The 25,540-nt window shown below is 51.5% G+C and overlaps 1 protein-coding gene across 4 annotated transcripts; it reads right to left on the bottom strand.

Annotated features, from left to right (window-relative positions):
• HAUS7 (HAUS augmin like complex subunit 7) lies at window positions 1-25,087 on the bottom strand. Of its 4 annotated transcripts, none has more exons than XR_009050272.1 (10): window positions 24,956-25,087; window positions 24,003-24,118; window positions 20,110-20,177; window positions 17,788-17,849; window positions 7,536-7,627; window positions 6,956-7,114; window positions 6,745-6,841; window positions 6,136-6,271; window positions 4,969-5,083; window positions 1-137 (listed from the first exon to the last, which is right to left on the bottom strand). XR_009050272.1 is itself a non-coding variant. In XM_057718141.1 (10 exons), exons 1-10 carry the CDS (start codon window positions 25,058-25,060, stop codon window positions 67-69), a joined length of 1,110 nt encoding a protein of 369 aa, XP_057574124.1. In that variant the 5' UTR covers window positions 25,061-25,084; the 3' UTR covers window positions 1-66. The 4 variants fall into 4 exon arrangements, 2 of the variants coding, with proteins under 2 accessions (XP_057574124.1, XP_057574123.1); XM_057718141.1 differs by having other exon boundaries at window positions 6,047-6,271; window positions 24,956-25,084; XR_009050273.1 differs by lacking the exon at window positions 1-137 and adding an exon at window positions 3,638-3,983.
• Between the last annotated feature and the right edge of the window lie 453 nt (window positions 25,088-25,540).

Genomic DNA, 25,540 nt, shown 5'->3' with positions numbered 1-25,540 from the left:
CGCGCCCAGCGAACATGGGGTCTGACTGCTGCCTGGTTCTTCAGGGCAGAGTTCCCTGCTCCCAGGCTACTCCGGGCCTCTGCACAGACCGTCGCTGAAGATCTTGTATTTCTGGGTTAGCTCTTCCATTTTGGTGGCTGCAGAGAAGAGAAAATGGCAAACAGCAAAGTCAGTCCAGCGCTTCCCAGCCCATCCTGCATTGGCCCTCCTCAGGCCTCAGGCCCCAGGCCAGGGTCCACTCGCTTGGCCATGTCGCTGCCCACCCCTCTCCCTGAAGCCCGGGAGCTGGGGGCTGCTCCGATTTCGGTGATGTGTGGATTTCAGTCAGACCAGTAACCTATGCACACAAAGCAATCAACACGGGCCTTAGCAGCTGCCCGCACCCTGCCTCCCAAGGTATCGACTTTGGATCGGGATCGTGAGCCCCAGGCGCAGAAGGCAGAGACTTCAGTTCCCACCCGCCCAGAGCCGGGGGGCCAGGGCCCTGCCTTCAGGCTTGTCCTCATAGTGGTGCCCTCGCTAAAACAGACGCCTATTCCTTCCTCTACCAGCTTGTCTCCCCCCGACCCTGCCCATCCTCTGCCCTCCCACATGGCAAGGTTGACAACTGGCATTTGGTCGTGCCCATCCCAAGGGTGACTCTGAAGCTCAGGAATCATGGGGCAGATATCCGGGTGATGGCTGGGCAGGCAGACGCCTTGCAGAGCTGAGACAGGCCCGGCCTCAACCACCATCGACGCTCCCTCTGGGGGCAATCACATTTCTCCACAGATAGGATTTGGGGGTGTTGTTTGCCTTTACTAAACCCTCAGGTTTTCCCAATCTCTAGATGCCCCATCCTGGCTCCGCTCCTGGGGCTCCCCCGACCCCAGGCACATTCTCAGCTCACACGTCCCCCTTTGTCCTGGGCCCTCGTCACTGCCTTGCCTTCTCTTGGCTCAGGAGTTGGCTGGGCCGTGCTGTCTCTGGAAGCCTGGGCCCCGGCGCTACGTCCCTGCTACTCTGGATTGCAGGAGGCTGGGTCTGGGGATGTGTCTTCGGGGTCCATCTGCTCTGTACTCAGCCCTCATTCAGCTCTGTGACCTCCGCCCTCCTCCTTCCTTCCTTTCTCTGCATCAGGCATCTGTGCTGCTTTTCTTTGTCCTCATTTTATCTGCCCCTTTTCTCTCTATTTTCAAGATCTGTTGCCTCATCTATCATCTGTTCTTTGCATGGTTTTTTTGAACACTTTGGCAACCATTTTTAAATCCTAAGAGTGTCTGCTTGCATTTCTCCTTGTCGGTTCTTCCTAGTTTCCTAGGTGTGTTTGAACAAAATAGTATGTTGATTCAAGATGGTTGCAAAGTTCTCTTCTCTGAATCACCTATTAGGCCCACTTTTCCAGGTCTTTTTTCTCTCTTCTGTGGTATTGGTCCAGGTTGGGGAGAGGAGACCTGGGCAACAGGAGCAGGCAGGGACCAGCCCTCATGCCATGGACCCTCAGAGCCCAGAAACAGGCAGGCTTCACCTGGGCCACCAGCCACGTCAAAAGCCCACGTCTGCCGTTCATGTCAGTCACTTTCTTCACAAAAGAGCAGGCTGAAGTCTCTCTGGGAGCACCAGTCGTTACAGACCTGCTCTGCTTATGCCCTCTACTTCCACCCCACTTGCCACTGGCCCCTCCCTGGGATGGCTGGCCACAGAGCCCTGGGACTGGTGGTTCCACCAGGCAGCCTGGCACCGCACTGCTCCTTTGGGCTGTCCTCTTGGCTGCAGCTTTTTCCACCCATTGCATCCATCAAATTGCTCCCACGACTTTCCAGCTCCCAGAAACCTGTGTTTTCAAAATGCACTGATATTATGATGGCTTGAGAGGTGAATGGGGCTTCAGGCCCACCCAGTCGAGACGGTGTCTGATGATGATGGGACGAGCTGCCACCCACATTGCCAAGGCCCTCCCCACACATGCGAGGCCATGGCTGCAGGCGCCGGCCCTGCAGGCACACCTGGTCCCCTCACTCAAGCCCCTCCCTTCAGGTGTGGGGATGTGCGACCCATGTAGCCTGGCTACTGGCACCCAGGTCAGCGGGAGGTGAAACATGAAATAGCAAAAACACACAAACCTTCCACAGTGGCAGGCCCCAGGTCCTGGAGACCAAGACGTTTACTCTGTCAGGTAGACACAAGGGAAATGCCAAGGCCCTTCCCACTGGCCCCTGGGATCGTTTCTCTGTCGTGTCCATAGCCCAAGAACGCGTCTCAAAGAAAATGAGGAAGTGACACTGACCACTGCTGGGCCAGAGGGCTGGACGGCACCAGGGAGCTCCCCGCTTCAGTGCAGCACTTGCCCTCAAGACTCTCGGGATTCCAGGGCAAGCAGATGCTTCTCGACAGGCACAGCGCAGAGGGGAAGCAGAGGGGTTCACACAGCTTAGACAGAGAAGGCCCTGTGAGCATGGGGCAGGTGGCATGCCGCCGTGGAGAGTACTCGAGGTCATTATTATACTAACGAGAGCACAGGCTGCAGGCACTGTACAGGCACAGCGGTTACACACACTGGATGGCGGTGATGAGGATACACGTTAGGATGGAGTTTTAAGTGGAGGGTTCTGCTGCAGTTCAGTCAGAAAGGTACCAAGGTGCCCAAGTACACGTGTGGTGAGTGTGTGTGCAAGGCCAAGAGCAGTGAGAAGGCCACTGAGTTCACGAAGACAGCCCCTCAAGGCAGGGCTCAAGGCTGCGTGGCCTAAAGCCAGTCCTTGGGGGTGCACTGGGTGGGGGGATTTACAGGCGGTGGATAAGAGTTGGGGAAAACAGCAGACAAACCAGAAAGCCCAGAAGGAGCGGGTGGTGGATGAGAGGGCCACGAGGGCCCTGAAGAGCCCTGATGGTCCTGGGAATCTAGAAGACCACGCGCACGCCCAGGGCTGAGGGCGCCTAGGAGAGACCTGCAAAGGCCCTGAGCCACAGTGCCTCTGCTCGACCTCGAGGTGGGAGCAACAAGAAGTGCAGAGGAAGGAAGAGTCATCAACCACCTGGCCGAGTGTGGATGAAAAACACAAACCTACACGCCCGAGTAGCCCACAAAACTCCACATGAGAGAATCTCAAAGTGACCCACACCAAGGCACACTGTAAGCAGACTCTTAGAAGCCAAAGCACAAGAGAGGCCAGAGAATGGAAGCGAGAAGGGGCTGCGCAAGGGCCTCGGCTACGTGCCGGTGAACGTGAGCACGTCACAGACCCCCACATGGGACGTGGGGGCACAGGGAGAGGATCCTCACCCGGCGGGGACGGCGCTTAGCCACGGGCAGGAAGAGGTTAGACGAGTCTCTAGCGTGCGAAGCACGTTCCATTTCTTAGCGTGGCTTGTGCTTACGTAAGCATTTGCTTCCAAGTCACTGGAAGTGGACTGAAGGGGCTCTGCCACAGCACCCCTGACTTATGACTCCTCCCTAAAGGTTATTTTTCTTATCCCCCAAAAACAACCAAAAAAAGCCTCTTCTGAGTGTATATTTCCATACGAAAAATAAACTTACTCAGAAAAAAAGTTTAAAATTAAATTCAGCTGGCACTGATGAGGGTCAGTAAGATGGAAACTACTTGGCGTCACAAATGGTGAGAAGCCTGGCCTCACCGCCTTGACGGCGGGAACGCTGCCTCGGGATGAAAGTGCAAATGTCGAAACGTGTTCACTGCGATCTTTTTTTTTTTAAATATATTTATTTATTTATTTATTTATGTATGTATGTATTGGCTGTGTTGGGCCTCCGTTGCTGCACAGAGGCTTTCTCTAGTTGTTGTGAGTGGGGGCTACTCTTCGTGGCACGGACTCCTCATTGCGGTGGCTTCTCTTGTTGTGGAGCACAGGCTCTAGGCACGCCGGCTTCAGTAGTTGTGGTACGTGGGCTCAATAGTTGTGGCTCACGGGCTCTAGAGCGCAGGCTCAGTAGTTGTGGCTCAAGGGCTTAGTTGCTCCGAGGCATGTGGGATCTTCCCCGTGTCCTGTGCATTGGCAGGCAGATTCTTAACCACTGCGCCACCAGGGAAGCCCCTGAGACCTTTTTTTAAAGATTGACAATCAGGGGGAAATTCCCTGAGCAGCACATGTTCACTGGGGAGCATGTGAAAGCTGCAGAGGATGATGAAGAAACAGCAAACGAACTAAACCACCTCTAATTCCCACACAGGCCAAACCGACGTCCACGTTCAAGCTCAACTCCTAGAAGGGATGCTTCTACATTTTTTTCCCTTTAGATAAGTGAGATCATGCTGTATATTTCATCTTTAACCTGCATTTTCCTTTTAACATTATACAACATGCATTTCCTCATGTCATCGTAACCGAGTTTTGAAACAACAAATACTGTCCTACCATATACATACACCAGTATTTACCCAAGTGTTGCCCATGGGTAAAACCTTGGATTGTTTCCATTTGTCACTACTGTAAATTTTGCGACAGCATCACGTATAACAGTAAAAAACTGAAAATGACCTACAGGCTCAGTAATAGAAAATCTTAGGTAAATTACTGCAAGTTCCTGAAAGGAAGCATTTGACAATTAAAAATGTGACTTCGACAACATGGGAAAATGCTTAAAATGAGATCCAAGGGAAAGAGTATAATAATGCACGTGTGCTGTGATCATCCTCAACTTACACGAAGAAACAGAAAATGATGAGAGGAAATGGAATAGAGGGAAATAGACCAAAACATTAACACCGACCATCTCCGGGCCACCACCTTATGCAATGTTTTTAGTTTACCGCTGCACAGCTTTCGATTATCCCAATTTCCTACAGTTAATGTTTTTATTTTATAACCTGTCAAAGGCATTTTTCAAGGGAAGGAAAACCTCAAGCATTAGGAAAAGAAGAGAAAACCCCCAAATGCGGGTTGAGCGCAGGAGGAGGAGACGCACTGGGACAGCCCTGTCCCTGACCACCAAATGGGTGGCCACAGCCACAGAAAAGTGCGACCACATACCTAGACTCATCACAGAGCTGTAGCTGCCCCAACAGATCTGCTCGTCCTGCTGCTGCTTCGCCATCTGCGTGGCTTTCACCGAGGTGTCAGTGACTTCCATGACCGCTTTCAACAGCTGGGAGGGAGGGAGGGAGGAAGGGAACATGCAGACTCCAATGCCGGTGGTCTGACCCACGGAAGGCATCTCGTGCTTCCCACCCAGGTTGACGCTGAACATGTGCATTCATCCCAAGGACAGCCCAGGGCGAGGGCAGGCCTCCCAGCTGGAAAGTCACCCATCAGAGCTCCCCAGCCTAACTCCCTTCCTCCTGGCCCAGTGGGCACGCCACACTATCACAGACCCCATCCCACACTGGGGCCACGCAAAGCCAGGTCATAGTGGGAAAATCACTGTCCCAAGGTAAAAGGGCCCTTCTGACGGGAGAGAACTGTGCCCTAACTCAGCCTGTTGGTAGAATCGCAAAGGACAAGCTGGTCAGACGTTTGGAAGTCTACGAGCTTTTTTATTAAAAAACAAAGGCCAGTGTCGCGGTAGCCCTGAGCCAACATCAGAGTTCCACGCATGGCAACTGTACACATAATCATAACCAAGCCTAGCTTTCCCGGCCAGCCTCTGGGGATCTGAGTGAAACCTGATGTAGTCAGCGCAGCAGCATGAGGGCACTTTTTCCTGTCTGCCTGAACTGGGTCAAGGGCACAGACAGGCAAGCTTCTGTCTATCTGTCTGGCATAGTTCTTGGCCACACAAGAACGAACACACTGTGATACATTTGGGTGTTTTGTGATGACACAGCAAGGCCGGGATGAGGGTCTCCCACAGTCAGCTAAGACCAGGGTCTTGCCTCAGGTGGCACCCTCCTGCAGTGCAGGGGCACATCCTCATCAGCCCTGTTCCCCTCCATGGCACCACGAGAAGTGCCTGCCCCAACCCACCCAAAGTCCCAGACTGAGGCCCGGAGCCCGGAGCTCAGCGTGCCACCCACTCCCAGGGAGCCCAGGGCCCAGCCCGTCCCAGCCCTCGGGTCCCTCATTGGGGCCTAGAGTGGCACCTGGGAGGGAGGGGGAGGGCAATGCTTACGTGGCTGCACGAGGTCAGAGTCTGGTACACGGCCTGGACCACGGGGCCGCATGGGTGGAGACTGGGGCCTGGGCGCCAGCAGCACTCACCCAGCTTGTCATCATAGACTTGCAGGAAAGCCATGATGAGCTGGTGGAAGTCAGAGGTGACCAGGCGCAGCTTCTGGTCCAGGGTGCTGGCGTCGGCCCTGCTCACAGTGGCTCCTTGTTTGAGCTGAGCAAGGTACTGCAAAGCCAGAGGCAGAGGGTCCCTCGAGGCTGCCCTGCCTGTCACCGGTCACCAGGTCCCTAACCCCCTTTAGGAAGCAGGGTCTGCTGGCCACTCCATGCTTCCACGAACTGGGAGACAGACAGAAGACCAGAGGCCTGCATGGCCTCAACGTCCTCCTCAGGACCTTAGTAATGAGGCCAGGTCCAGGGCTGCAGGGAGGGCCACACACAGAAAGCACAGGAAAGCCCAGAGCTTGGGGCCTGGCACACACGGCCCACCTGAGGCCGGCCCTTTCCACTCCTCAAAAAGCCTCCCCGCTCCTGCCTTCACACAGCCTGAGTGCCCATCACATTCTAGAAGCCGGAGTGCTCTGCACATGCACCACCTCACTCACTGTAAAGACGGGGTGTCTGAGGCTGGGGCAGGCCACATGCCTTGCCTCAGGATACAAAGCGGGGCTCCTGAAGCCCCCACAGCCGGTGCCTCACCTCCACCCTGAGCGCCTGAAGCTTCGAGGCCCTCTCCTGCAGCTGCCTGGCCAGCTCCGCCACCTTCTCCTCCTCCAACTCGACAGAGACGCTGGCCCTGAAGGGAGAGAAGGGGGCACACTTCTGCCCTGTGCTGTCACGGGCATTGGGGCACCTGCGGCCCACACACAGAAGGCTCCAGCCCAGGTAACAGACCGAGCGGGGCACACACCTCTGCCAATCATTGCTCTGCTTGTCAAAAAGGGGCTGCACGTCCAGGGGCCATGCGTCACACTCGGGGCTCAGGAGCATCTGCAGGCAGGGGCTTGAGAAGAGCTCCCCAAGCAGTGCCTCATTCTTCTCCCTGGTGTTCTCGAAGTGCTCCTTCACACTGCAAAGGCAGCCCCAGGACCACACCGTCACCGGCCACAGACCCAAGAGGCAAGATGAGACCAGGAACAGAGGCCAGGAGAAGGCATCTCCTCCAGTCTCCAAGAGCCCACCCGCCTGCAGGGACACCCTGGGTGCCCGCCCTTCACCGGGATCAGCCCATGTTCTCTGAGGCCCACACCATACCTTCACGCCAACAGCCTGGTATCTTTGGCAGCACCCCAGGGTGGGGGTGGGGTAGGGGGCCTACCTAGGCTTGCAGCCCACAGCTCCTGGGCCAGTGAGCAGCCGCCGCTGCAGGAGCAGGGAGTGGAGCCCCAGCTGGAGATGTGCCCGGGGGTTGGGCCCCTAGAGCCGCCAGCTCCAGATGGAGGAAGGACGCCCACCAGCCGTTCCGGGGAGGGCCTGTCCCAAGCCTTTACCTGGGGCAGCTGGAGCCTCCGACAGTCAGGCTCCGGACCACGTCCAACAGCTGGTCCATGAAGCGCAGCTGCTTCTGAGCACAGGCCTGGTCCTGGGCAGGGAAGGCCACACGCACTCACTAGCCAGGCGTGCCAGGTGCCCCCACCCCACGGCCAACCCTGCCAGGCCCCCAGCAACCTGGACCCCACCCAGCAGTGCTGTGGACTGGCTCAGAGCCCCTGGCACAGAAAGACAGGCTGTGGAGCTGGCCTGCGTGAACCCACTCCTCGCAGGGAACAAGGACTTGTCCCCAGTGGGCAGCAAGCAGCCAGGCCTTACAACCAGGATCCCAGAGTGGCAGCTGACTCAGCACCCTGTCCCAACAGTGGCTGGGACTCCCTGCAAGGAGCTGTCCAGGCAGGAGCTCAACTCCTAACTCCTTCCTCCTTCCAGAAAGGGGAGGAGGCTCGTAGCCGATCCCCACTACAATATAAACACAACCTGAGAGGCCCGGCCCACTCCTGAGAGCCCTGCGTGAGCAAGGGTGCCAGGAGGCAAGCTGGGCCCGGCTCTCTGCTCGAGCTCCTCCTTGCCCTGCCCCGACACACCGCTAGCATCACTGGTGACTCAGTATAAAGCCCTCCAAGAAGCATCTGCATTTAAAGTGGGCTGAGATGTAAAAGAATGAAATTAGAACACGTCCTAACACCATACACAAAAATAAACTCAAAATGGACTAAAGACCTAAATGCAAGGCCAGACACTATAAAACTCCTAGAGGAAAACATAGGAAGAACACTCTTCAACGTAATAACAGAAAGATCTTTTTTGATCCACCCCCTAGAGTAATGGAAATAAAAACAAAAATAAATAAGTGGGACCTAATGAAACGTCAAAGCTTCTGCACAGCAAAGGAAACTATAAGCAAGATGAAAAGACAACCCTCAGAATGGGAGAAAATATTTGCAAATGAATCAACAGACAAAGGATTAACCTCCAAAATATATAAACAGTTTATCCAGCTCAATATCAAAAAAGCAAACAACCCAATCAAAAAATGGGCAGAAGACCTAAATAGGCATTTCTCCAAAGAAGACATACGGAGGGCCAAGAGCCACATGAAAAGCTGCTCAACATCACTAATTCTGAGAGAAACGCAAATCAAAACTACAATGAGGTATCACCTCACACCAGTCAGAATGGGCATCATCAGAAAATCTACAAACAGTAAATGCTGGAGAGGGTGTGGAGAAAAGGGAATGCTCTTGCACTGTTGGTGGGAATGTAAATTGATACAGCCACTATGGAGAACAGTATGGAGGTTCCTTGCAAAACTAAAAATAGAACTACCATATGACCCAGCAATCCCACTCCTGGGCATATACCCAGAGAACACCGTAATTCAAAAAGACACATGCACTCCAATGTTCACTGCAGCACTATTTACAATAGCCAGGACATGGAAGCAACCTAAATGTCCATCAACAGATGAATGGGTAAAGAAGATGTGGTACATACATACAATGGAATATCACTCAGCTGTAAAAAGCAATGAAACTGGGACATTTCTAGAGACATGGATGGACCTAGAGACTGTCATACAGAGTGAAGTGAGTCAGAAAGAGAAAAACAAATATCCTATGTTAACACATATATGTGGAATCTAGAAAAATAGTATTGATCAACCGGTTTGCAAGGCAGAAATAGAGACCCAGATGCAGAGAACACACATATGGACACCACGTGGGGAAAGCAGCGGGGTGGGGGGGATGAACTGGGAGACTGGGATTGCCATATATACATTACTAATAAGAAAAAAAATCAAATTGTACACTTTAAATATATGCAGTTTATTGTATGCCAATTGTATCTCAATAAAAGTTCTTAAAGAAAAAAATAATAATAAAGAGGGCTGAGAGGGAAAGGGCCGAGAGCCTCCTGGTGGCATCTCAGGCCAGGTGGCCTGGGTGGCCAGCAGATTTGGGGACAGGACCACATTATGCTATTATGTCTGCAGCTCAGTTCCCTGTCCATGAGCTTCATGGCTGTGGCTGCCTGGCACTCCCTGAGAGCCTGGCTCCTGGCTGTGAAGCCACATCGATAGGACCAGTGCCTCTGGAAGCTTTTGGCATCTCCATCTGCATGCCCTCAGCCTCCCACTGGCTGCTCATCACTACCTCTCGTTGACGCATTCTCCCAACCTGCCCAAATGACACTGAGCCCAAATGACACAGCTGAAGGGCAGCCCGGGAGTAGGAGGTGGGGGGGTGGGACACTGTCTAGACAGCAGAAAGCCTGGGCAGAAACATGAGACCAAGTGTCACTTAGGACCTCACAAAGCCTTGACCAGCAGCCAGGGCTGCCTGCCGTCCCCTCCTCAGCAGACCCAGCTGTGGGAGCTCCCCCAAGCCCAGGAAAGGGTAAGTGCCCCACACAGCCTGTACACTGAAAGCTACAAAACATCTCTAAGAAAAATTAAAGAGAGAAGAATCAAGATGGCGGAGCAGGAGGACGTGCGCTCACTCCCTCTTGCAAGAGCACTGGAATTACAACTAACTGATGAACAACCATCGACAGAAAGACACTGGAACTCACCAAAAAAAACCACCCCACATCCAGAGACAAAGGAGAAGCCACAAAGAGATGGAAGGAGGGGCGCAATCGCATTAAAATCAAATCCCATAAATGCTGGGTGGGTGACTCACAAGCTGGAGAACAGTTACAATGCAGAAGTCCTGAGGGTTCTGAGTTCCATGTCAGGCTTCCTAACCTGGCGGTCCAGCAACGGGAGGAGGAATCCCCAGAGAATCAGACTTTGAAAGTCAGCGAGATTTGATTGCAGGACCTCCACAGGACCGGGGGAAACGGAGACTCCACTCTTGGAGGGCACACAAAAAAGTGTGCTCACCAGGACCCAGGGGGAAGGAGCAGTGACCCCATAGGAGATGGAACCAGACCTACCTGCTGGGGTTGGGGGGTTGCCTGCAGAGGTGGGGGGCAGCTGTGGCTCACCGAGGAGACAGGGGCACTGGCAGCAGGGGTTCTGGGAAGTGCTCATTGGCGTGAGCCCTTCCAGAGTCCACCATTAGCTCCACCAGAGAGCCTGGAAGCTCCAGGGCTTGGTCACCTCAGGCCAAACGACCACCAGGGTGGGAACACAGCCCCACCCATTGACAGACAAGCAGATTAAAGCGCCACTGAGCTCCACCCACCAAATCAGATTAAAGTTTTACTGAGCTCCGCCCACCCAGCCCAACCCACCATCAGTCCCTTCCATCAGGAAGCACCCAGGAGCCTCCTAGACAGCCTCCACAAGAGGGCAGACAGCAGAACCAAGCAGTATCAGCACTATTTCATCTTGTGGAACTGAAATTCACAGCCACAGAAAGACAGAGAAAATGAAAAGGCAAAAGACTTTGTACCAGATGAAGGGACAAGATAAAACCCCAGAAAAACAACTAAATGAAGAGGAGATGGGCACTCTTCCGGAAAAAGAATTCAGAATAATGATGGTGAAGATGATCCAGGACTTTGAAAAAAGACTGGATGCAAAGATCAAAAAGTTGCAAGAAAAGTTTACCAAAGACCTAGAAGAATTAAAGAACAAACAAACAGAGATATGCAACACAATAACTGAAATGAAAAATACACTAGAAGGAACCAATAGCAGATTAACTGAGGCAGAAGGACGAATAAGTGACCTGGAAGACAGAATGGTGATAATCACGGATGCGGAAAAGAATAAAGAAAAAAGAATGAAAAGAACTGAAGACAGCCTAAGAGACCTCTGGGACAATGTTAAACGCACCAACATTCGCATTATAGGGGTCCCAGAAGGAGACGAGAGAGAGAAAGGACCTGAGAAAATACTGGAAGAGATTATAGTTGAAAACTTCCCTAACATGGGAAAGGAAATAGCTACCCAAGTCCAGGAAGCGCAGAGAGTCCCAGGCAGGAGAAACCCAAGGAGAAATACGCCAAGACATATAGTAGTCAAATGGACAAAAATTAAAGACAGAGAAAAGTTATTAAAAGCAACAAGGGAAAAATGACAAATAACATACAAGGGAACTCCCATAAGGTTAACAGCTGACTTCTCAGCAGAAACTCTACAAGCCAGAAGGGAGTGGCATGATATATTTAAAGTGATGACTGAGAAGAACCTACAACCAAGAATACTCTACCCAGCAAGGATCTCATTCAGATTCGACGGAGAAATCAAAAGCTTTCCAGACAAGCAACAGCTAAGAGAATTCAGCACCACCAAACCAGCCCTACAACAAATGCTAAAGGAACTTCTCTACTTCGCTAAGTGGGAAACATAAGAGAAGAAAAAGACCTACAAAAACAAACCCAAAACAATTAAGAAAATGGTACTAGGAACATACATATTGATAATCACCTTGAATGTAAATGGACTAAATGCACCAACCAAAAGACACAGACAGGCTGAATGGATCCAAAAACAAGATCCATATATATGCTGTCTACAAGAGACCCACTTCAGACCTAGGGACACATACAGACTGAAAGTGAGGGGATGGAAAAAGATATTCCATGCAAATGGAAATCAAAAGAAAGCTGGAGTAGTGATACTCATATCAGATAAAATAGACTTTAAAATAAAAAATGCTACAAGAGACAAGAAAGGACACTACATAAAGATTGAGGGATCCATCCAAGAAGAAGAGATAACAATTATAAATATATATGCACCCAATATAGGAGCACCTCAGTACATAAGGCAAATGCTAACAACTATGAAAGAGGAAATCGACAGTAACACAATCATAGTGGGGGACTTTAACACCCCACTTACACCAATGGACAGATCATCCACACAGAAAATTAATAAGGAAACACAAGCTTTAAATGACACAATAAATCAGCTGGATTTAATAGATATCTATAGGACATTACATCCAAAACCAGCAGATTACACATTCATCTCAAGTGCATATGGGGCATTCTCCAGGATAGATCACATTTTGGGTCATAAATCAAGCCTTGGTAAATTCAAGAAAATTGAAATTGTATCAAGCATCTTTTCTGACCACAATGCTATGAGATTAGAAATCAATTACAGGAAAAAAAAACTGTAAAAAACACAAACACATGGAGGCTAAACAATATGCTACTAAATAACCAAGAGATCACTGAAGAAATCAAAGAGGAAATCAAAAAATACCTAGAGACAAATGACACTGAAAACACAACGATCCAAAACCTATGGGATGCAGCAAAGGCAGTTCTAAGAGGGAAGTTTACAGCGATACAATCCTACCTCAAGAAACATCCCAAATAAATAATCTAACCTTACACCTAAAGAAACTAGAGAAAGAAGAGCAAACAAAACCCAAAGTTAGTAGACGGAGAGAAATCATAAAGATCAGAGCAGAAATAAATGAAATAGAGACAAAGAAAACAATAGCAAAAATCAATAAAACTAAAAGCTGGTTCTCTGAGAAGATAAATAAAATCGATAAACCTCTAGCAAGACTCATTAAGAAAAAGAGGGAGAGGACTCAAATCAATAAAATCAGAAATGAAACAGGAGAAGTTACAACAGACACCACAGAAATAAAAAGCACCATAAGAGATTACTACAAGCAACTATATGCCAATAAAATGGACAACCTGGATGAAATGGACAGATTCTTAGAAAAGTATAACCTTCCAAGACTGAATCAGGAAGAAATAGAAAATATGAACAGACCAATCACGAGTAATGAAATTGTAACTGTGATTAAAAATCTCCCAGCAAACAAAAGTCCAGGACCAGATGGATTCACAGGTGAATTTTATCATTTAGAGAAGAGCTAACACACATCCTTCTCAAACTCTTCCAAAACATTGCAGAGGAAGGAACACTCCCAAACTCATTTTATAAAGCCACCGTCACCCTGATACCAAAACCAGACAAAGATACTACAAAAAAGAAAACTACAGACCAATATCACTGATGAATTTAGATGCAAAAATCCTCAACAAAATACTAGCCAACAGAATCCAACAACACATTAAAAGGATCATACACCATGATCAAGTGGGGTTTATCCCTGGAATGCACGGATTCTTCAATATACGCAAATCAATCAATGTGATACACCACATTAGCAAACTGAAGGATAAAAACCACATGATCATCTCAATAGATGCAGAAAAAGCTTTTGACAAAATTCAACACCCATTTATGATAAAAACTCTCCAGAAGGTGGGCACAGAGGGAACCTACCTCAACATAATAAAGGCCATATATGACAAACCCACAGCCAACATCCTTCTCAATGGTGAAAAACTGGAAGCATTCCCTCTAAGATCAGGAACAAGACAAGGATGTCCACTCTCGCCACTACTATTCAACATAGTTTTGGAAGTCCTTGCCACAGCAATCAGAGAAGAAAAAGAAATAAAAGGAATCCAAATTGGAAAAGAAGAAGTAAAACTGTCACTGTTTGCAGATGACATGATACTATACATAGAAAATCCTAAAGATGCCACCAGAAAACTACTTGAGCTAACCAATGAATTTGGTAAAGTTGCAGGATACAAAATTAACACAGAGAAATCTCTTGCATTTCTATACACCAACAATGAAAGATCAGAAAGAGAAATTAAGGAAACAATCCCATTCACCATTGCAACAAAAAGAATAAAATACCTAGGAATAAACCTAACCAAGGAGGTAAAAGACCTGTACTCAGAAAACTATAAGACACTAATGAAAGAAATCAAAGAAGACACAAAGAGATGGCGGGACACACCATGTTCTTGGATTGGAAGAATCAACATTGTGAAAATGACTATCCTACCCAAAGCAATTTACAGATTTAATGCAATCCCCATCAAATTACCAATGTCATTTTTCACAGAACTAGAACAATAAATTTTACGATTTGTATGGAAACACAAAAGACCCCGAATAGCCAAAGAAATCTTGAGAAGGAAAGGCGGAGTTGGGGGAATCAGGCTTCCTGACTTCAGGCTATACTATAAGGCTACAGTGATCAAGACAGTATGGTACTGGCACAAAAACAGAAATATAGATCAATGGAACAGGATAGAAAGCCCAGAGATAAACTATGGTCAACTAACCTATGACAAAGGAGGCAAGGATATACAATGGAGAAAAGGCAGCCTCTTCAATAAGTGGTGCTGGGAAAACTGGACAGCAACATGTAAAAGAATGAAATTAGAACACGTGCTAACACCATACACAAAAATAAACTCAAAATGGACTAAAGACCTAAATGCAAGGCCAGACACTATAAAACTCCTAGAGGAAAACATAGGAAGAACACTCTTCAATGTAATAACAGAAAGATCTTTTTTAATCCACCCCTAGAATAATGGAAATAAAAACAAAAATAAATAAGTGGGACCTAATGAAACGTCAAAGCTTCTGCACAGCAAAGGAAACTGTAAGCAAGATGAAAAGACAACCCTCAGAATGGGAGAAAATATTTGCAAATGAATCGACAGAGGATTAATCTCCAAAATATATAAACAATTCATCCAGCTCAATATCAAAACAATAAACAACCCAATCAAAAAATGGGCAGAAGACCTAAATAGGCATTTCTCCAAAGAAGACATACGGAGGGCCAAGGGCACATGAAAAGCTGCTCAACATCACTAATTCTGAGAGAAACGCAAATCAAAACTACAATGAGGTATCACCTCACACCGGTTAGAATGGGCATCATCAGAAAATCTACAAACAGTAAATGCTGGAGAGGGTGTGGAGAAAAGGGAACGCTCTTGCATTGCTGGTGGGAATGTAAATTGATACAGCCACTATGGAGAACAGTATGGAGGTTCCTTGCAAAACTAAAAATAGAACTACCATATGACCCAGCAATCCCACTCCTGGGCATATACCCAGAGAACACCGTAATTCAAAAAGACACATGCACTCCAATGTTCACTGCAGCACTATTTACAATAGCCAGGACATGGAAGCAACCTAAATGTCCATCAACAGATGAATGGGTAAAGAAGATGTGGTACATACATACAATGGAATATTACTCAGCTGTAAAAAGCAATGAAACTGGGACATTTCTAGAGACATGGATGGACCTAGAGACTGTCATACAGAGTGAAGTGAGTCAGAAAGAGAAAAACAAATATCCTATGTTAACACATATATGTGGACTACAGAAAAGTGGTACAAATCAACTGGTTTGCAAGGCAGAAATAGAGACACAGATGCAGAGAACAAACATATGGACACCAAAGGGGAAAGCGGGGAGGGTTGGGGGGGGAACGAATTGGGAGACTGGGATACCAAATTGTACACTCTAAATATATGCAGTTTATTGTAAAAAATAAACAAATAAAAAGTTAAAAAAAATTAAAGAAAACCTAAATACATGGAAAGACAGCCCATGTTCAAGGATAAAAAGACTTAATATGGTTGATGGTAATACTTTCTAAAGTGATCCACAGATTCAACACAATCTCCATCAAAATCCCAGTTGGATTTTCTGCACAAATTGACAAGCTGATTCTAAAATTCACATGGAAATTTAAGGGATCCCCTAATAGCCAAAACAATTTTAAAAAAAGCGCAAAGTTGGAGGATTCACATGTCACAATTTACCACAAAGCTACATTAATCAAGGCAGTGTGGTACTGGCATAAGGACAGACATATAGGTCAATGGAATCGAACAGAGAATCCAAAAATAAACCCTCACTTTTACATTCATTGATTTGCAACAAGGATGCCAAGATCTTTTCAATAAGTGGTGCTGGGAAAACTGGACAGCCACATGCAAAAGAATGAAGTTAGATACCTACTTTACACCACACATGAAACTAACTCAAAATGGGTCAAAGACCTAAATATAAGAGCTAAAACTCTTAGAAGAAAACATAGGTGTCAATCTTAATGACTTAGAATTTGGCAATAGATTCTTATATATGAAACCAAAAGCACAAGCAACAAAAGAAAAAAAGCTAAACACTTTTGTGCTCCAAAGGACACATCAAGAAAGTGAAAGACAAGCCAGAGAATGGGAGAAAATATCTGCAAATCAAGTATCTGCTGTCACTTGTATCCAGGATATATAAAAACTTCTTACAACTTAATAAGAAAAAGACAAATAACCCAATTAAAAAGTGGGCAACACACGCCTAGAGCTGTGCTCCGCAACAAGAGAAGCCACGGCAATGAGGAGCCCGTGCACCACAAGGAAGAGTAGCCCTGTGTGCAGCAACAAACACCCAACACAGCCAATAAATAAATTAAATACATAATAAATAAATTTATAAAAAAATAATTGGGCAAAAGAACTCAACAGAGACATTTCTCCAAAAAAAGATATACAAATGGCTAATATGCACAGTAAAAGATGTTCAACATCATTGGTCACCAGGAAAATGCAAATCAAAGCCACAAAGAAATAGCCCTTCACAGCCACCAGGATGGCTGGTGTCAAAAAGATGGACAATAACAAGTGTTCGTGAGGATGTGGAGACACTGGAACCCTCACACACTGCTGGTGAGAACACAAAATGGCGCAGCCACTTTGGAAAACAGTTTGGCAGTTCCTCAAAAAGTTAAACTTTTTCAAAAAATTCAAAACGTTAAACAATTCCACTCGTAGCTATATACCCAAGAGAACTGAAAACATGTCTTCTGTCAAAAACATATAAGGAGCAGTCACAGCAGCATTATTTATAATAGCCAAAATGTGGAAATAATTATTTCAAATATTCTTTTTACATTTCAAGGGTAGGTGGCAGGGTTTCTTTGATATGGGGATGGATTAGGGCTGCCTGTGTATGGAAACCCACGGGTGGGCAGCACATAGGGGAACGTGCATGGGCTCGGGAGCCAGAAGCCTGGGTTTGAGGCCAGGCTCTGTCACTGGGTGAACTTGAGAGACTTGTTTGTCACCCTCCCCATGAGATGGGGCTAAGATAAGTACCTCCTGCCAAGGGTGGGCGTAACAATTACTGGCGTGTAAAGTACTTACCATGGTGTCAGTGTGTATGAAGTCATCCACCAAGAACAGGAGGTGCTCTCTGTCTCTTTGGTCATCACAAGCCAGAGACCCTTCTCAGCCTCCTCAGCCACCCTCCCCTCCTGGCCCTAGGGATGGCTGGCATCTACTCAACAGGATCCTATGGGTTCCTGCTCCAGGGGGCTAAGAATCGGGGACTGGGGATGCTAGCTCCTGGGCCTGAGGGAAGAAAGCCCTCACATGCCCACCCCAGCGTCACTGAGGCCCGCAGCCCATGGGGACAGAGAGCCCTCTCTTACCTTCAGGAGCTCCTGGTCATCCGGTCCACACAACATCAGCTCATGGCCCAGTTTCACCATCTCTGTTGGAACACAAGGATCCAGTTACTGCAGACACCCACCCAAACAGGCAAGGACGCCACGCACCCATGCAGGGTGCCAGGTGCTTCCCTGGAAGCACCAGGTAAACAAGGAGGCAGGTGGAGGACACCCCCAGGTGCCAGGACTGCCTCTTTCTGTGTGACCTATACCCAGTCACTGCCCTTCTCCAGAGGCCAGTCTCCTCACCTGAAATAAGAGGTCACATTCAATGCTCTTTCATACAGGGAACTCTGGTTTTCTAGCAGAAGCCAGCCAGCTGCCTGAGGAGCCCACAGAGGCCAGGGAACCCTTCAACTATGCTGTGTGCCACCCTTTCAGAGACCTCACCAAGCTAAAGCAAAAGGAACCGTCTCACATTCGTCAGTCTCCTACACACCGTTCACACCATCATGTCCCTTCACCTTGCTGGCAACCCTAGGAGGTGGCAACCCTTTCTTTTCACAGATTGGGAAACTGAGCCCCTGTGTGGTGCAAGGAATGCTCGGCCACATCTCCCAGGGAGCCCTGGGCGTTTTCTGAGTAACCGTCTGGTATACAGAAAAAGGCCAGGACTTGCAGCCAGAAAGCCTGGGGCCAATGCTAGCGCCACGCCCCCCAGCCAGCCCCGTGGCAAGGCCCTTACCCCTCACAGGCAAGGCCCAGCTGCCGCCCTCATCCGCCTCCACGCAGACCAGGCATAGCTCTGGCATCTGCTTTGGAGGGTTTGGCGCTAGAAGCAGCAGAGCGTCTACGGGAAAGTGTCAGTCATCCTGGAGAAACCAAACGAATGCCACTTACACCCCTAGCACACGTGTTCCGCCCACGTCCCTTCACCCCAAATCCTTGCGTACTCCCCAGCCCCTCTCTCGCTTAGGCCACATCCAAGTCTCATCGAGTCCGGCCAACCCTCCCTTCACTATAAATCCAGGATCTGGGCAGCACTCTTCCACTCCCTCCACCCGCATCTCAAGCCTGGGTCACTACAAGAGCCTCCCAATAGTGTCCCTGCCTCTGCGCCGCCTCCTGTGCTCAGCCCAGCGGCCCACGGGACCATGTTAAACCCAAAGGCAGGCTGCAGCCCTCCCTGAAAGAAAGGCCAACGTCCTTCTGCGGCCCACAAGGCCTGGCCTGATCTGGCCCCGTCTCCTCTCTGACCTCACCCAACCCTCTTGCCCTGGCTCTACACTCTACGTCAGCCACCCTGGCCTCCTGGCTGTGACTCCAAGCTGCCAGCCACACACAAGCCGACCTCAGGCCCCTTGCGCTGGCTGTGCTCCTGCCCTGAACACCATTCTTCCTGATACCTGCCTGGCTCACTTTCTCCCTTCCTGCATGGCTCTGTTTTTTTATGGCCTTCCCCAGCCATCTTATGTCAACAGTTCTACCCTTCTCCCAACCCACCTGAGCGCCACCGTGCCTGCACCTGGCCTGTTGATGGCACTTCTCACCATCTGATACACTTCTGTGTATCAGCTGTCTCTCCCAGCTAGCAAGTAAGGTCCGTGAGAGCAGCAGGAGGCACTGCTGCATGGCCAGCACCTAAAACAGTGCCGGGTGCATAGCGGACGCTCCATGAATACCCCCGCTCTGGGCCGGTTTCTCCGAATCATACTCTGACAAGCACTCATGTCCACCACCCGCTCAGCGCGCTCCCACGGGGTGGGCAAGGCTGAGCTGATCACCCACACTTTACAGAAGAGGACACGGAGGCTGGGAACGGCAAGGGCCAGGGTCAGCACCTGTGTGTGCACCCTGTTAGAGGATTCAGGTGTGGCCTGATGACCAGGCTTGCCCGGCCTCGACGTGGTCCCATCAGGAGGAAAGTGCCGGACGTGACAGTGCTGGGGAGGAGGGCAGCGCCTCTGTGCGGCCCGGGCCGGCCCCCAGGCCAGCCCTGCAGGCTCCAAGACACAACCCCTGTTCTTCTGGCCCATTTCAGCCTCGTGCTCACAGCGTGCTCCCAGGATCGCCTCATGGGTGTGCACGCGCACACCAGTGCAACGTGGACAGACCATCGGTGGCCTCGGCAAGAATGGCTATCTCTGGCCCCGGCACCTCAGTGGACGGGCTGCCAGGGTCTCCTTCACATGTGCAGGGGAGGGCAGATCCTAGCAGGCTCTAGTAACATCCACAGAGTGTGCACCATCCAGAAGGAAACACCACTCCAAAGGGAACATCACAACCCACTAAGGAGACCGTGCACCAGGTCGGAATGGCCCAGAACCCACCATTCAACACCAAGCTCCCACAACAGAGACCCACCTTGGAGCTTCACCTCGGCTGAGGCCCCCTTCAGCGAGCTGAATCTGTCTTGCCAGGAGGGGCAGACCCTGCAGGGAACGAACAAAACCAGCCAGGCCTGAGTGGGCTGCAGGGCCCCTCCCACCCCTCCTTACACACGCTCTCAAAAGTGAACCTTCGTGCCTAGGTGCTAAATGCCCCTGGAATAGTCACTTTAAAATGGATAATCTTATGTGATTTCAACTCAATAAAGTATCAGAGAAAGAAAAAAACCAAAACATTTCTGAAAGTTTACCTCAGAAATATGAATTTGAATGCTGAAATTAAAATTCTCACAATAAAAAAGATGGAATGACTGCCCAAGAAGGAAAAACTGAATTCCTCAGAGCACTAAGCTCTTTCTCAGGAGGAACCCAGGGGTTGGCTTTTCTTGAAATCATGGCACAGGTCTGTTTGGAGGATGTCTGAAAAGGCCCTCCCGGCTCTGGCATCCTTGCAGGCCCAGCCTGGGCCCCCTCTCACACCTCTATGTGCACGTGTGTGTCTGCCCTTCTCCACCTGCAGTGCTTTCTTCCCACCCAAGCCAAGCCCACGAGTGGGCTCCAACGTATCCCTTGAAGCCCACGGCCGACATCACTGCCCCAGGAAAGCCAGGGGAGGGCTGAATATGCCTGCAGCCACCTTGGCATCCCTCTATCACTGTGGTGCCTGGGCACTGTCCTTCCACTGGGCTCTCACCTCCCAGACTTCGGGATCACCAAGGCCAGGAGCTGACCTTCTGTTCTGTATTTCTAGGCCCCAGCACGGCGGCCAGCACTGAAAAGGTGGCCAGGGAGCATTAACAAATGGATGACCACAGCCTCTTGTCACAGAATAATCTGCCATGGCAAACGCCCATGCTTGGCTCTTTCAATAGAGGGAATGTTTTCTGTTTTTAAACTAACATAAGTCAAGAGATGATGCTTTGAGGGCTCCTAGCATGGTGGGCTCTGGGATCACAGCTCCAGCCTCCCAGGTAGGGAGACAACAATCCCACTGGTCCCCCTGGGCCTGGGGGAGCTCCAGCCTTGACGATACCACAGAGAAAAATGGGATAGCGGCCACCTGTAAGCACCTTACCTTAAGATGCCAAGCTGATGGGCAGAACCATTTCCAGACACGGACCACATCCAAAGGCAGTAAGGGCCGCAATATGCAGTAAGCGCCACAAGCAACGCACAGCGCAGGCCTCCGGCGTGAGGGGGCACAGCCCAACACTGCATCCCCAGCCCCAAGCTCCAGGCCTGCCACAGCACCCAGGCCATGGGAACTTCGCTCCAGCTGCTGGGCAGGGAGCCCCAGGATGACTGCGGCCAGGACCCTGCCCTGCTACAGCAGTGTGGGGGCCCAGGCCTCACCCCTAGGCACCCGCTGACGGACTCATCCTGGTGGGAGAGGGCAGGGTAGGTGTTCGGCGGAAAAGGCTAGCTGTTCCTTCCCTGGGGCCATGCCTCCAAACACCTGCATCCCAGGCCACACCCTGACCCAACCTGAGGCACCAGTCCCCGCCTCCCTTGCAGGACTGCAGGGAAGGGGGGGGGGGCAGCCACCTCAGCTGCGTTGCCTGTCTTCATTACTCATTAAGGCAGCCACCAGTTCTACCAAAGAGGGCTGCGCCAGAAGGGGCGGGAAGAGGAGCCCCCACCCTGTGAAGAGCTAGGAGGCTGGCCGTGGGCCTGGTTGCCGGGCAACATTCCCACTCTTAAAGCACCAGAAAGCAGAGAGCACTCAGCCATCCGTCAGGCTGGACCACAGCAAACCACTTCAACACACTAAAGAATAAATCCCCCAAAGCCTAAGTGACCTCACTCAAAAAGGGCTTTCATTAATGTTGATTTTCCTGAAGCAGCAGGGAGCAGGGCAGAAACTAACAGTGTTCAAGGCCCTGAAAGCAAGTACAGCTCTTCGGGAGCCAAGGAAACCCACGCACCCTGAGCTCAGCAATCCAGGGGCCCCGTGGCTCTGCCCCACCCGTGCTGAGGGCCAGCTTGGCATACAAGCCACTAAGAGCCACCATGCCCAGCCCCCTGGTCAATGTTACATGCAGTTTCCAGGTTCTGCCCGGGGAGCGGTGAATAGGTGGCCCTAAACGAGGCTGACGTGGTGAAGCCACGTGCAAAGAAGCCAACAGGAAAATGGAAGAAACTGGACTCTGTGCAATCCTCTTTGGCCATTGAAAGGCCTACGGCACTTTTGCCAGCTTGGGATCATAAAAAGCAAGTGGACATTACCTGGTTGCTTCTTAAAAGGATTCTGTTTCTTGTATTTAAAAAAGCAGTAAAAGCATTTGAGGACTGCAGCCAGAAACTCTCACCCATCCCCGCTCTGGCCAGCAGAGGGACGCGGTCCCCAGCTTCCACCTGGGCCAGGCAACTCTGGGCTCCCTCCCACAAGAACCTCTCTAAGACCTGACTTTGGCCAGCCTCCTCCTGGGAGCATGTTCAAGATTCCGGAACTAGCCCAGGCCATCCCCACCACTCTCTCTCTCTCCTCCCAGGTTCCTGGACCAGGTGCCGGTACCTCCAGGGCCAACAGTGCCTGTCACGTGAGCCACTGTCATTCCAAGCCAGGCTCCTGCCATCTTTTCGCGGGGTGTTGCAACAGCCTCCCTATTGGTCTCCCTGCCTCTATCCTCTCCCCTCCAAATCCATGCACCACAGAACTCCCAAGTCGCCCTGCCAAAAATGCCAATTTCAGTTAAGTCACTCCCCTGGTTCCATGCTTGTCCTGCCCAGAGCGTAAAGTTCGAAGACCTTCACGTGGCTTGCAAGGCTCCACATGAGCTACCCCAGGCTGCCATTCAGATCACTGCTGCCCAGCTCTCCTTCCCATTCCTTGACTCCCTGCTCCTGTGGAAACGAGTGCCCACCATGACTCGTTCCCTCCCAGATCAAATGCCACCTCCTCCCTGCCAATATCCACAGCACTCAGACTGCAGAGGTGTGCCCAACACTGGGATTGGTGCCTTAGCCCTGTGGCCACTAAAGTCCCAGCTCCTTGAGGACACCCATCCGTGTCTGAGGCAACTGGAATGGTAACATGTGTCTGTGTGCCTGCTTGTCACCCCACAGCCTGGAGCATGTCTCAAGTATGTGCAACACTGCCGTGTGACCTGGGGCTGATGGCAGCAGTGGGGGGAGGGGGTGATTCCACTGGGTGCCTGCTCTCCAGCAGCTCCCAGGGCTCTGGAGAGCCAGACAGGATAGCAGGCCAAGACACAACCAACAGGCTGAGGGCTCTGGCAGGGGTGTGCTCAAAAGGCATGGGTGTCAAGAGGAAGAAGGAATACGTTTGATTCTCCAGGGAACTGAAGACTTTTGAAAAGGAGACAGGACGTGTGAGCTGAGTCTTTGAAGGCTGTATAGGAGTATGCATGACATGCAGAGACCTGGGCAGATTCTGCTTCCCTTGCACGGAGCCAGGCACACACACCCAGCTGCACCTTGACCCGAACGACTGGGAAACGGGGTCTTGGCCCTGCTTGCCACTCCTCGGTGGTAAGAGATGAGACAATTGTCAACTCCAGCCTGACCCTCAGCTTCACAGTCTGAAAATGAAAGGACTGAAGTACACCATTTCCCAGGTCTCTGCCAGCTCTGAAACTAGTAGTTACAACAAAAAAATGCTCAGAAGCCAAGCCAAGTTCAGCTTCAGCGAGGCAGTGAATAGCCGAGCTGAAGTACTGCCCTGGGGCACTTTCTCCCCAAATTTGAGCACGGCTTCACTTCTTATCTAAGCAGCTGTTCTCACTATCCATCGTGGATGAAAGACAGCTCCTCATACAAAGAACAAACCCCATCTCCCCCCTCCCCCCCGTGAGTTGAGTGGTGCCCAGTGCACCCCAGGGGTGGGGGAGAAAGAAAGTAGGCTGTTACCGTGCGCACATCCACTCCAGGATTTCCAAGCGGTACTTCGAGGGGCTACATAGCAGTTCCTGGACGGTTTTTGGTTCTGTGATATAAAGACCCTCGAGGAAGGGGCAGTTGAGGTCCTAAGCAAGGAAAGGGAAAGCCAGGAAGCTTTAGAAAGCCAACATCAGCGAAGGGCTGAAACGGACATCTGCAGTCCTGCTCTCAGTGCACCTCTGTTCACGCACGTTCCCGGCCGCCCAGCACCGATCAGGCGGGTGACACACACACCCCGCCCCCCGCTGGGGGCTCCCGGCACACTGGCAGCGCTCTCGATCGCGCCCAGAGTTCAGTCCCCATCATCCGCGGCTCCACCCGCCCGCCACTCCGCCTACTTTACGGACGCCTCCTCGGGGCGCAAGCGGCAGTTTGACGCCGTAGTAACTAGGAGGTTCGGCGAGACTCCGATCCCAGCTCCCCGCTGTGGCAGCAAAGGGAAAGGGGAGGGAGAGGGCCGATGGGGCCGATCGCGGACCGGAAGGAGGGGAGAAGAGGCGGGGGCGGGGCGCGCGGGTAGCGCCCCGGGACCGCTGCCTGACCCGGCAGGGCGGGCCTCCTCACCACCGCCGTCACTGGCATCTGCCGCAGACTCGGAGCCGGAGGCACGGCCCCCGCCCACCTGTATCCCCCCGGCCGGGTCTCGCGGAGTCCCCGAGACAGAAGCTCAAAGTGCGGTACGCGCGCGGCGCCGGCCTGAAGTACCAGGCACGGGCTGCGGAGACAGCGAGAATGAAGGCCTGGGGCCGCCCAAGGAGCCAAGACGGACGCCCCACAAGCCACCCCCCGCAGCGAGACGCAGGGTGCAGCCGGCAGGGGCAACCGGGGCCGCGCGCCTGGCGCCGCCGACTTCCGCAGCAGGCCCTGCCCGCCCCGCCGCCCGGCCCCAGCCTCCCCGGGGAGGCTCCTCGGGCCCGCGGCACCTTCAGCTTCGCGAAGACCTCCACGGCCGCCTTGAACACGCTGTCGTCGCCCTCATCTTCGTAGCCGCCGCCGCCGCCGCCGCTGCCAGCACCCAGCCCGGCCATGTTTCGCGCTCAGAGCCATGCCCCGCCCACGCCCCGGGCTGACTGGCCGGCCCAGCTACCAATCAAGCGCCCGCTGCGCCTCCCGCCCACCCGCCCTCGCCGGGACTGGGGCGTTGCGCGGAGACGCGGCCCACGCCTCCCCCAGCGCGCCTTCGCGATGCGCCGCAGCTCCGCCTGGGAGGCCGACCTCGAGAAAAGGCGGGGAGCCTGGCGCTGGTCGCCGCTCGGGCGCGAAGCTCCCGCCGGCTGCCTGGGCCGAGGACGCGGCAGGGAGAGCGTCTTCCAGGAGAGGGCGCTCCTACCCTGGTCGGTTTCTCCGCGGGAGGATGAAGGGGAGCTTGGGTGACCGGACAGAACTGGGACTTGAGCGTCCCGCTGCCCAGCGCGGGGCTCTGTCTTCCTACACTCACAACTGTACTTAGAGGGAGGTTGCATGGCTTCGAATCCCACCCCAGCTGTGTGACTTTGGGCCGGTTTCTT

The sequence above is a fragment of the Hippopotamus amphibius genome, chromosome X, assembly GCF_030028045.1.
Source record: "Hippopotamus amphibius kiboko isolate mHipAmp2 chromosome X, mHipAmp2.hap2, whole genome shotgun sequence".
Taxonomy (NCBI): domain Eukaryota; kingdom Metazoa; phylum Chordata; class Mammalia; order Artiodactyla; family Hippopotamidae; genus Hippopotamus; species Hippopotamus amphibius.
This window is presented reverse-complemented; position numbering and strand designations above follow the sequence as displayed.